The following is an 11,316-nucleotide window of genomic DNA, read 5'->3' as shown; positions in this document are numbered from 1 at the left end:
AAAAAAAAAGCACCGAAATAAAGCAATGAAATGTGCGCTGCTTTTCGGTCTGGTTACTACCGTTAGGGTACCCATCCCTACAACCGAGTAATAGGAGTTTGTTCTTCTAAGACAGGGGTGGGCAATTCCAGGCCCCGAGGTGAGATCTAAAACCTGTCCTGCAGGTTTTAGATCTCACCTTGGGTCAACACACCTGAATCACATGATTAGTTTGTTACCAGGCCTCTGGAGAACTTCAGGACATGTTGAGGAGCTAATTTAGCCATTTAAATCAGCTGTGTTGGTTCAAGGATACATCTAAAACCTGGAGGGACACCGGCCCTGGAGGCCTGGAATTGCCCACCCCTGTTCTAAGATCTTATTGTTCTTATGAGCATTCTTCGCAACATGCACACATTTGTTTTGTTTTTCTTCCCTCAAAGACACCTGAGAGATGCACAGTTGAGCTATGGCATGTGCTTATTTGTTAATGTGACTGAGTTTTTAACCATGTTGGAAATTTGAAACGATACTGCCATCTGCTGTCAAAACCTCAGAATACTCAGAGCTTAATGGAAAGCTTGCCCCCCCCCCTTTTTTTTTCTTTTTAATTCCAAGTTACTTTTAAATTAAAAATCCACATTTTTTAATAATGTTAAAATGTGAAAAGCTTTAAATGACTAGGCGTCAAGGTGATGGACATCTTATTTCTGTGTCTCTTCAGGCGTCTTTCAAGAAAAATCAGCTGTCTTTCTACAGTATTCCTGAATTCAATGCATGGAAGGAGAGCCAGCAAAACCACAAATCTTGGAAAATAAAATACTACAAAGGTTTGTTACAAACCCCTGTGTGGTAGTAAAACGGACAAGTAAGCAACACATAATGCATATGGCCATTGTCATTGTTATAGTTTCTATATTGTTTTGTTGTAACTTGTACCATCTCTTTTTTTTCTTTTGTGGCTATTGCCCATCTAGGTTTGGGAACCAGCACATCACAGGAAGCCAAGGAGTACTTCTCTGATATGCAGAGACATCGTATCCCATTCAAGTACTCAGGACCTGAAGACGATGAAGCTATCACCCTCGTAAGATGTTACCCACCTGTGTGGATCATTCCTTGGCCAATTTATATTTGATCTGGACTTTTTAAACATCCTGTAGGCCATGACTAACAGTTGGAGCATTAGTTCTTGGGTCTGTTTTTACAATTCTTTTTTTCTCTCTGGGAAGGCCTTTAGCAAGAAGAAAGTGGAAGAGCGAAAAGAGTGGCTTACCAACTTTATGATTAACAGACGCCAGCGCAGAGAGCACAACCTGCCTGAGGTAATGTCTGTGCAACTGGTGAACTCAATATCTTGTTTCTGTTCTGTTAAGTTTGACTGTTTTACTGTCTCTTTGCAGGAGTACCTGTACGGTCAGTCAACCAAGTCCCTGTCGTACAACGACTTTGTCAACAAGGAGCTGGTACTTTTCTCCAACTCTGATAACGAGAGGTCCATTCCCTGCCTGGTGGATGGTACGTGAAATAATGATAATTAAGAAAAAAGGAAAGATTTAAAGCCATTAACTAATTATGGAGAAATAGAAAGCTGAGAGTTGTCCAGATCCAGTTTAAAATTTAAGTCATTTGAGCATGTGTTCAGGGAAGGGTTTGCTGAGTCTTCTTGACAGGTGTAAAAGGTTGTGAACCGCTGGTCTAATGTCTGGATGCATTTGTGTTTACATCAGGACTGAAACCAGGTCAGAGGAAGGTGTTGTACTGTTGTTTCAAGAGGAACGACAAGCGAGAGGTGAAGGTGGCACAGCTGGCAGGCTCAGTGGCTGAGATGTCGGCCTATCACCATGGAGAGGTGAGGTGGCTTTAATGTGTGGGTTTTGTCAGTGTGTTTCTAATTTAGATTCTTGGTTTGACTTTTCAGTTTAACTGTATCATTTTTATGTTCAGAAAAATGTTCACTTCTTTTTAAATAGGCTTTGCTTTTGAATACTGTATGTTATTAGCCATCAAATTCTTATATCTAAGGGTAGCTGTCACTTTTGCCAGAACTTGAATTGTTACACATGGAGAAGGTTCCGGTAAAATAAAGTTTATTTAAAGGAAAGTAGAAGCAGTGATCTTTCATAGAAAGATTTAAAAAAACAATGCAAGTCATTCTGGCTGTACATAGCTGTTTCTGTTGTATTTACTCTAAACTCTTTCTTGTTTTCAGGTCTCTCTGATGATGACCATCATTGGTTTAGCCCAGAACTTTGTGGGAAGCAACAACATGAATCTCTTGCAGCCTCTGGGACAGTTTGGAACCAGATTGCACGGTGGCAAGGACTCTGCCAGCCCTCGATACATCTTCACTATGCTCAGGTACGCAGGATTTCTCATAGATTTAATAACGAAGTGCTTATGTAGGGAGCCAGCAACCGAAAAGAGGCTACTATTGGTCAGTGTTAAGAAGGCTTATTGTAGTTAAGCCGCTGTCACTTCTTGCACTGCTACATCATGCATTGTGGATGAATGAGTTGTATGTAAGTGTGTAGAACTATCAGCCCATGTTCTGCACTTTTTTTCATGAATCTAACAAAATGGAGACAGTTTTTTTTACATGGATTAGTTACTGAGTCACTAACGAAAATTCTCCCACCAATCTTTACTTCTAGCCCCCTCGCCCGCCTTGTTTTCCCAGCAGTGGATGACAACCTGCTCAAGTATAACTATGATGACAACCAGCGCGTAGAGCCTGAATGGTACATTCCCATCATCCCCACTGTGCTTGTGAACGGAGCCGAAGGCATCGGCACAGGTTGGGCCAGCAAGATTCCAAACTACGACATTCGTGAGATCATCAGCAACATCAACCGTATGCTCGACGGCGAGGAACCTCTGCCCATGGTCAGGATGGTTTCCTGAGATCTGCCATGTTGGGTGATTTGCTGTGCAAAAACTAAGTGCTTGTTTTTCCTCCTACAGCTTCCAAATTATAAAGACTTCAGAGGCACAATTGAGCAGGTGATGGATAACCAGTACTTGAATAGTGGAGAGATCTCCATCCTTGATTCGACCACTATTGAAATCTCTGAATTACCTGTAAAAACATGGACACAGGTTGGTCAATTAAGTCATTTCCAGAACATTTTACCATGTGTACGCATAGTGTTTATTAGATTGACTCAAATAAATACCCTCTTACCCTTTTGCTGAACTCTTCATGTACTTTCTCGTCTAGGCTTACAAGGAGAATGTGCTGGAGCCGATGCTGAATGGCACAGAGAAGGTTCCTCCTCTCATCACAGACTACAAGGACTACCACACTGACACCACGGTGCGCTTTGTGGTCAAGATGACAGAAGAGAAGCTGAGGGAGGCTGAGGCTGCTGGCCTCCATAAAGTCTTCAAGCTGCAGAGCCCCCTCACCTGCAACTCGATGGTAATGATTGCCACTTATTTGCACACATTCACAGCAGGATGAATAAGGTCTTCTATTGCTTTCCTGTGAAATCTCAAACATTTATTCACATATTTCCAAACCCTGTGAAGCATCAGCATTTTTCCCTTTGTTTTCCAGGTTCTGTTTGACCACGTGGGTAGCCTGAAAAAGTATGAGTCTGTGCAGGATATCATCAGAGATTTCTTTGAGTTGAGGATGAAGTACTACGTGCTGAGAAAGGACTGGTTGGCAGGCATGCTGGGAGCAGAGAGCGCCAAGCTCAGCAACCAGGCTCGCTTCATCCTGGAGAAAATTCAGGGCACCTTGGTCATTGGTAAGTGCAAAGTTTCAAATAGATTCTGTGTTGTTGTTGTTGTTGTTGTTTGTTTGTTTGTTTGTTTGTTTGTTTGTTTGTTTTCAAGCACATTTTTCAATAACAGTGGAAAATCCTGTATATCAACTGATATAGTTATTTATAGTTAGTTTGGTTGTTTCTTGATTAGTATTAATACTGTCCGTGTGTGTGCAGAGAACAAGCCAAAGAAGGAGCTGATCCGCATGCTCCAACAGATGGGCTACGACTCCGACCCAGTCAAGACTTGGAAACAGGCTCAGGAGAAGGTGGGACACTCTGATTCCGACAGTTCCAACAAAGTTCAGCTACAACAGAGAGGGATGTTAAATAACCATCTGTGTGAACTCTCTTAGAATGAGGAGGAGATGGAGGAGGAGGAGGAGGAGGAGGAGGAGGGAGGAGAAAAAGACGACTCGACTGGACCGGACTACAATTATCTGCTGAGCATGCCCATGTGGTTCTTGACAAAAGAGAAAAAGGAGGAGCTGTGCAAACAGAGGGATGCTAAGGTGAGCTATGCGGCAAACTTAGTGATGCTTTAAGCTTGAAATGGTAGATTATTAGCTCCTGTGTTAAGGTCGTGTGTTTCTGTCCTAACTCTTGTACAGGTGACAGAGCTAAACACCCTAAAGAAAAAGAGTCCAGCAGACCTGTGGAGGGAGGACCTTGCTGCCTTCTCTGAGGAACTGGCGGTACTGGATCTTTTCTGTCTTCCTCTTTTCTTTTCCTTTTTCTGCTTTATATCCAATCGGTGCACTTTGTTAGTCATGTGATCAGATTATGATAATGTTATATCTAAAGAACAACTGTGATCGGTGCTTTTGCTCCTGGTCAAACTTGTGATGTATTTTTCTTCTTCTTGTGTTTAGCGGGTTGAGGCAAAGGAAAAGGAAAATGCCACCCTTCCTGTAAAAACTGGAAAAGGCAAAGCAGTAAAGGTGAAAAAGGAGACTTTGCCCACTCCACAGGGCCGCCGCGTCATTCCACGTGTCACCAGCACCATGAAGGCTGAAGCTAACAGGAAGGCTGATCTGAAGAAAGGAGAGGGCAAGAGAGGAAAGAAAATCAAGGTATGTTTTCATATGTGATTGTGCATATAAACTGTTTTTTACATTAACACATTCAGAACAACAAACTGCCCAAAAGTAACATTTTTCTTGACCTCATTTCTGTCTCTGAAGAGTGAAGATGTTGTGATGAAGATGGAGTTTGGAGAGGATGCAGAAAATACAGAGCCGGTTGAGGAAACTGGCTTAGCTGCACGGCTGAGCAAGAAAACCAAGACCCAAGCAGCAGAAAAAGGTAGAAATTACTGTTCAGGATATCGCCTGGAAATCATTTCAACTATGATCACACACCTCTGCTTACTGGTGTAACCACGAAGCTCTTTAGTGAGATCTAGTGGCAAACCTGTAACAATACACATTTTGCAGACTTGACCTCCACAATCCTCGCTGGAGCAAAATCAAAATTAGCCTCAAGTTTTGAAAATTGCCGGCTCTCAACTAAATGATATTGTACTCCGCCAACATGGATACAAACTCCGTTTTTGGGGAATTAAAGTTTGGATTATGTTTTCAACAACCTGATCCAAACTATACAGACGTTCCTTCATGCACACAAAACTGGATTGTGTAAAATTTGGTGCTTGCTATAACATTCACTCAAAAATGTTGATAATCATAAGCAAGTTGCTATAATAAATATCAGTTTGCACTTAAATTTTACATTTTTGTTTAAGTTCATAAAGAAGTGCATTTCTCGTGTGCAGCAGCATCAAAGACGGGCAAGCAGACCACTCTTCAGTTCAAGCCTGTTACCAAGAAGCCCAAGAAAAACGCGTGGTCAGATGAGGATGTCGACCTGTCGGACAGTGAAGTAGAGGCAGAGGAAGCGGCTGCCCCCAGAGAGCGCGTAGAACGGAAAACCAAAGGTGAATCTGCTTGATGGCCCACACTGCTTCCTCTGCTGATGGATAACTCTTTAAGTGGTGTGATTTCCTATTTATTTATGTTATGTTTGTCACACCTAAGTGTTTTAGATAATTAAAAAATGTAAATATTAGACCAAGATAATAGAGTAAACATAAAATGCTTTTTCTAAATGAAGGTGTTTATTATTAAGATTATTAACTTATCTGGAAATGAGCCAAATTGAAGGGTTTTTGAGCAGCATTTTAACACCTCAGCTTCTCATGCTTGTTTTCTTTGACAAAGCGCAGCATTACTAAAGCTGCCTTTTCGTTTTGTTCTTTTTTTACTGTTTAAGCTGCGGTGAAGTACAGCATGTCTGACAGTGAAGATGATTTTGATGACTGGGGTAAGAAGGACGCTCCAAAAAGGAAGGCTTTAATAAGTGACGATGATGATGCAAGCTTCGCCCCAGATCCCAGCACTGTGTCGGACAATGATGTGGACTCTCCAGCTCCGCCTCCCAAAGCTCCAGAACCCACGTGAGTATAAGAAAAACCTTAAAACGTATCTTTCTTTTGTTTTAATGTACCTTAAAAACAAACCTTGTCTTTTGTCTGCAGGAAGAAGGTAGCAAAAAGCAAATCGACAGTTAAAAAAACAGACACAAAGTCGAGCTGTAAGTATTTTCATTTAGGATCATAGTTTGATGAATTTGCGAAATGTGGGGCCAAGGCTCTGAGGACTGGATATTTTGTCTCTGTGGCACTTTACAGCTCTGTCAGACGATCAGGAGCCAGCATCCAAGCCTCCAACTCAACGTAAAACCAAAGAGGCCGCACCGAAGAAGCCCACCGCTGCCAAGAAACCAGCTGCATCTAAGAAGAAGGCTGCAGGTAACACAGATGTTTGTTTGGTCTTATAAAGGTCACAGGTAGATTTGAGCACATGATCATTATAAAACAAAGAAATCAACAAATTTATCTTTGGAATGTCGTTTTTTTTGTTTTTTTTTCTCTAGATGTGAAGCAGCCATCTATCTTGGATGCTCTCTCTAAACCCAAACCTGCGTCCAGGGCTCCTGCTGCCAAGAATGTCCCGTCATTCGACTCTAGCGACTCAGAGATTGAAAAGAAAGCTCCCGTCACAAAACAGAAACCTGTTCTTAAACGTAAAAAGAACCTCAGTGATGACTCTGACAGCAGCTCCTCAGATGACCTCATGTCACGACTCAAATCCAAGACGACTGCTGGCACCAAGGTCAGTTTTTATACTGAACACTCGTTTTCTATTTATGTGTTACGTCATAAGATGTGATTCAAGTATTTCAGAAGTTGGCATATTCCTGCAGTACAGTAGCCCAACCTCAGGAAGTAAAACTCTAAATATAAAATGAAATACTATAAACTCTGACCACGAAAAAGTGGCTCAACAATGAAGCTATTAAAAGAATAAAAGTAGCTTTTTAAATGGTGACATTTGAAATAAAACTACTGACTTAAGTAGAACAAATGATTCTCTGCTACACATGTTTAGATTTTAAAGGTTTCCTGTATGCATCCTGTGCTAATATAATCACTGTTAATCCTTTTAATCTCCTTTTCTGCTACAGAAGAGCAAGAAGTGGGAAGAGGATGAGAGTTTCCAGGTTTCAGACCCTGAAGAAGCCGCTCCTGTAGCTGCAGCACCACGGGATAAACCCTCACGGGCTCGGAAACCCATCACCTACAACCTGGACTCAGATTCAGATGAAGATTTTTAAATAATAGTTCCCAAATTGTTATTTCGAAAAGATGAGTCATAAATGTTGTAGTGTGCCATGCAGGTAATATTGCACTCATTTTATCTGTTGAAGTTCAGCTGCATTTACACTCGCCTCATATATGGACCTTGGACCAGCAATCTGTAACCTTTAAATTAAAAAAAAAAAAAAAAAAGACAAACAAAAACTCACCATTGTTTATTTAAAAAATAAATAAATAAAAATCGTATTATTTCAAAGAGAAGGGGAAAAAAAGCTGGTATACAAGTCTAGTTTTAATAGTATTTGTTCTTAGCTTCTAGGCGTATTTTGTAATCCACTTGTTTGTGTTTTGTGCTGTCCTGTAAATATTTCTTTGGCTGTTCAGTTTATACCTTTAAAAAATAAAGTTTGTTTTTATTGATTGCATGGTGTGTTTGCTTTGTGTCACCGGGTTGTGTTGGGGCTCCTGTTTAATGAAAAAAGCTACTTGCTTTAATTTTGTAGAAAGATTTTAATGCAATGCAGCAGTAGGAGCATCCAAATATACACTATATTGCTAAAAGTATTCACTTATCTGCCTTCAAACACATGAATTTGAGTAAACTCCCGTTCTTAATCCGTAGGGTTTAATATTGGCTCTGCAGGCCAGTCGAGTTCTTCCACACCAGACTCATGTCTTTATGGCCCTTGCTTTGTGCACTGGTGGACTCGTCCATCAGATTGCCAGACAGGAAAGTGATTCATTGCTCCAGAGAACACGTCTCCACAGCTCTTGAGTCCAGTGGTTCCATCCCAGACTTTGTATTGAGCTCAGTGATGAAAGGCTTGTATACAGCTGCTCAGCTATGAAAAGCCACCCTACGCACTGTTCTTGAGCTAATCTAAAATATTTGTAGAAGCAGTCCGCATGCCTAAGTGCATTTGTTATACACATGTGGTCATGGAAGTGATTGGAGCACATGATCCAATGATTTGGATTGGTACCTGCTTACTTGGGAAAACAAACATGACGGTAGGTCATGAGTCTCTGCATAGTAGATTAACACTGTCGTCAGACTATTTTATCTTGGCATCTCTGGCATCTCTGAAATGTAGGAGTTGGGTTTCAACCTGTCCATTAGCAAAGTTCAAATGTATGAAATGGAACCTTGGATCAGTCTTGAGGTTGGTTATGTACTCTACAATGTTAGCTGGTTGTATTTTAACTGAAGGAGAAAAGAACTGAAAGGATATATTACAGGCTGTTGCTACAGTTTTTTTTTCCTGAAGTGTTGTGCTTTATGTACTCTCTTTGCGGGTTCTTTGCGTCATTTTTGGTTTCAGCCCACTAAGACAGCCCACTGAGCAACTAAGGTGGATAAGCCTTGAAGCAACATTTAATCAGGTTTGATGGGTTCAGTTAAACCGTGAGTCACTGATTGGAGATTACAATAACAAAAATTCTAGTTTCATTTTTAAGACAAAGGCAGCATTTGCTCTGAGACGAACAGCTGAACAAGCCTCCAGACTTCCAAGAAGACAGACCTGACAGAGCTGCAGCCATGGGTGAGTGGGGCTTCATCGGTGGATTATTTAAAGACTTCCAGACCCATTTACCGATGCTGGGTCGTTTCTGGCTCGTCCTCGTTTTGGTGTTTAGGATACTAATCCTGGGAACTGTGGCCAGTGACATGTTTGAGGATGAGCAGGAGGAATTTACCTGTAACACCCTCCAGCCAGGATGTAAGCAGGTGTGTTACGATGAGGCTTTCCCCATCTCCCAGTACAGATTCTGGGTGTTTCATTTGATCCTCATCGCTACACCTTCTCTGCTTTACTTCGTGTATGTAACACATCAAGATCACAAGAGGGCCAACAGCTCCTCGTCGAGAAAAAGGAGCAGCAGGAAGAACAGAGAAGAAAAAACTTCCAAGGCGCTCTACATTATCACTGTGATCTTCCGCATACTGGCAGAAATCGGCTTCTTATTTGTCCAGTGGCGTCTCTATGGCTTTGAGGTGAAGGCCCATTTCCAATGTAGCCGTTCTCCCTGCCCCCTAACAGTGGAGTGCTTCACTTCCCGGCCTGCAGAGAAAACAATCTTCCTCCTCTTCTACTTTGCTGTAGGGGTAGTATCAGCATTTTCCAGCATTGTCGAGTTTCTCTACGTCTCTTGTAAGTGGTTTTGCTCAGACCAGGAGGACAGAATCTACCACTGTGACTGCGAGAATCTCCGCAACCACAAGCAAGAGGATACAGAGGAGAAATCAGGAGGAGAGACGATGTCAGTGAGCACGGCCAGCAGTGTGAGAATGAAGAAGGGATCAGTGAGAAGCAGCTCCAGTCGACAGAGCTCCAGCATCAGTCACAAGTACAAGAATCCAAGAGGAAAATATGTGAGCGCCTCGAGGCTTACATTGTGAGAGGACACATATGCTGCAATCACAGCATCCTCCTTTTTCTATCATAAATTTGTGACTACATTTCTAATTCCCTCCACATGTTTTCCTCTTCATGTGTATTGGCAACATCATGAAGAAACTTATGGGAAAATGACAAAACGAGCACAGACGATAAGAAGGACGCATGAGAGACATCATTGACTTGTTAGTTCTGCTGAATGACGAAAGTCTGCAAGCATTTTGACAGAAACATTTCCTGGAAAACACTTGACAAACTTCCTTACAGGTGATTGGTTTTTAGTCAATGTTGCCCTTTCGTAGCTGTCAGATTCATCAAACATAGAACCTCTAACCCAGCAGGGGATTCAGGCCATACCGAGACGAAAATAAGACCCAAGAAACCTTGAAAATGAGTACTATTTTTATATTTCTTGGAGAGCCACGCCTTGGTCCTACTGGTTCGACTTGCTCTTCTATCTTTTCCTTTCTCTTCTGCTTTCTCTCTCCCCTTTGTTTGTGTGAATGTTGGCATTTGGTTTTTGTGTTTCAGAAGTCAAGCCTCAACCTTACCTGCCCACACATTTCCAGACTGTGGCTAATTACTGTGTTGACTTTGCTGATTGCTTGTTGGCTTCTTAAGGCTGAGGAGTTCCTTCAGTTGACCCCAGGCTGTTGCACCACTCAGTGTAGCTTCGTTTGCATGCTACATTACCAGTGGGCGAGGACCCTCTGCCTATGGTGAAGAGAGAGAATGGCTTCCTGAGTGTTCTAGGCTTTATTAAACTGCCTCAAATAAATATACTTATATATTTCCGGTGCTTTTAACACCACTTTTAAGTCCACTTTGCCGAACTCTTTATTGACTTTCTGGTCCAGACCTAAAAGGAGAGTGTGCTGGAGCCGATGCTAAATGGCACAAAGAAGGTTTCTCCTCTCATCACAGACTATAAGGACTACTTCAGGGCATGCTCTGGGTCAGGGCATCACTGAGCTCCTGGACAAACTGAGGTGCAACCTGACAGAATCAGATGGACTGAAACAAAATGACCCACATGTCAAATGTCAGTGTTTATCGTCCTCTTCCTTGCATGAACAAGGAGATACTAGTCCTGCTGGTGAATTAAAGACCTTCTACGACCCTCTCCACCTCTGCTAGACTAAGTAACTGGCTCCTGGAATCTCCTCCATGCTTCTGATCAGATATATTAACATTGTGCATGTGTGTGTCGAGAACAACTAAAAGAAGGAAGCGATACCTGTTCTGCATAAATGGGCTACGATTCAACCCAGTCGAGGCTTCGGCAGACAAGATTTTTAGCCACAACAAACGTCAACAATCGTGTGTTGTTTATTTGTTTGTTAATTTATTTCGATCATGTAAACAATATAAGGGTACATTTAGCAAAGAAAAGAAGAGAAAAAAAATACTATACAAATAAAGTTAATTTATTTCAATATTGCTTCATCTGTTCCGATTCAGTTACACATCGAAAAGGAGTGGGAAGAAGTACACACTTATTTAATCC

General features: G+C 41.8%; 2 protein-coding genes across 3 annotated transcripts in view; both read left to right on the top strand.

Moving 5' to 3' along the window:
• Positions 1–7,833, top strand: part of top2a (DNA topoisomerase II alpha) — a 15,398-nt gene extending 7,565 nt beyond the window's left edge. Inside the window, exons 15-35 of one of the 2 annotated variants that reach the window (XM_005939573.2) lie at positions 704–809; positions 957–1,066; positions 1,212–1,304; positions 1,383–1,497; positions 1,710–1,831; positions 2,192–2,340; positions 2,634–2,865; positions 2,944–3,078; positions 3,200–3,400; positions 3,539–3,734; positions 3,930–4,021; positions 4,109–4,264; positions 4,364–4,447; positions 4,625–4,825; positions 4,937–5,057; positions 5,530–5,688; positions 6,024–6,207; positions 6,289–6,344; positions 6,442–6,561; positions 6,687–6,925; positions 7,278–7,833. In XM_005939573.2, the coding sequence (XP_005939635.1) occupies positions 704–809; positions 957–1,066; positions 1,212–1,304; positions 1,383–1,497; positions 1,710–1,831; positions 2,192–2,340; positions 2,634–2,865; positions 2,944–3,078; positions 3,200–3,400; positions 3,539–3,734; positions 3,930–4,021; positions 4,109–4,264; positions 4,364–4,447; positions 4,625–4,825; positions 4,937–5,057; positions 5,530–5,688; positions 6,024–6,207; positions 6,289–6,344; positions 6,442–6,561; positions 6,687–6,925; positions 7,278–7,427 (3,021 nt within the window). In that variant the 3' untranslated portion in view covers positions 7,428–7,833. Of the gene's footprint in view, positions 1–703; positions 810–956; positions 1,067–1,211; positions 1,305–1,382; positions 1,498–1,709; positions 1,832–2,191; positions 2,341–2,633; positions 2,866–2,943; positions 3,079–3,199; positions 3,401–3,538; positions 3,735–3,929; positions 4,022–4,108; positions 4,265–4,363; positions 4,448–4,624; positions 4,826–4,936; positions 5,058–5,526; positions 5,689–6,023; positions 6,208–6,288; positions 6,345–6,441; positions 6,562–6,686; positions 6,926–7,277 lie in introns of both variants that reach the window. The other variant, XM_005939572.3, reaches the window with a different exon arrangement.
• Positions 7,834–7,896: 63 nt separating this feature from the next.
• Positions 7,897–10,706, top strand: LOC102293430 (gap junction delta-3 protein-like). Its single transcript, XM_005939574.3, has one exon. The coding sequence runs from the start codon at positions 8,951–8,953 to the stop codon at positions 9,809–9,811; it is 861 nt and encodes a 286-aa protein (XP_005939636.1). The 5' UTR covers positions 7,897–8,950; the 3' UTR covers positions 9,812–10,706.
• The last annotated feature ends 610 nt before the right edge of the window (positions 10,707–11,316 follow it).

Source organism: Haplochromis burtoni, unplaced genomic scaffold (assembly GCF_018398535.1).
Source record: "Haplochromis burtoni strain Fernald_Lab_line unplaced genomic scaffold, NCSU_Asbu1 Contig_268, whole genome shotgun sequence".
Taxonomy (NCBI): domain Eukaryota; kingdom Metazoa; phylum Chordata; class Actinopteri; order Cichliformes; family Cichlidae; genus Haplochromis; species Haplochromis burtoni.
This window is presented reverse-complemented; position numbering and strand designations above follow the sequence as displayed.

Bases quoted from the DNA above. Each gene is read 5' to 3' on its own strand.
- LOC102293430 (XM_005939574.3), top strand. From the start codon at position 8,951: ATGGGTGAGTGGGGCTTCATCGGTGGATTATTTAAAGACTTCCAGACC.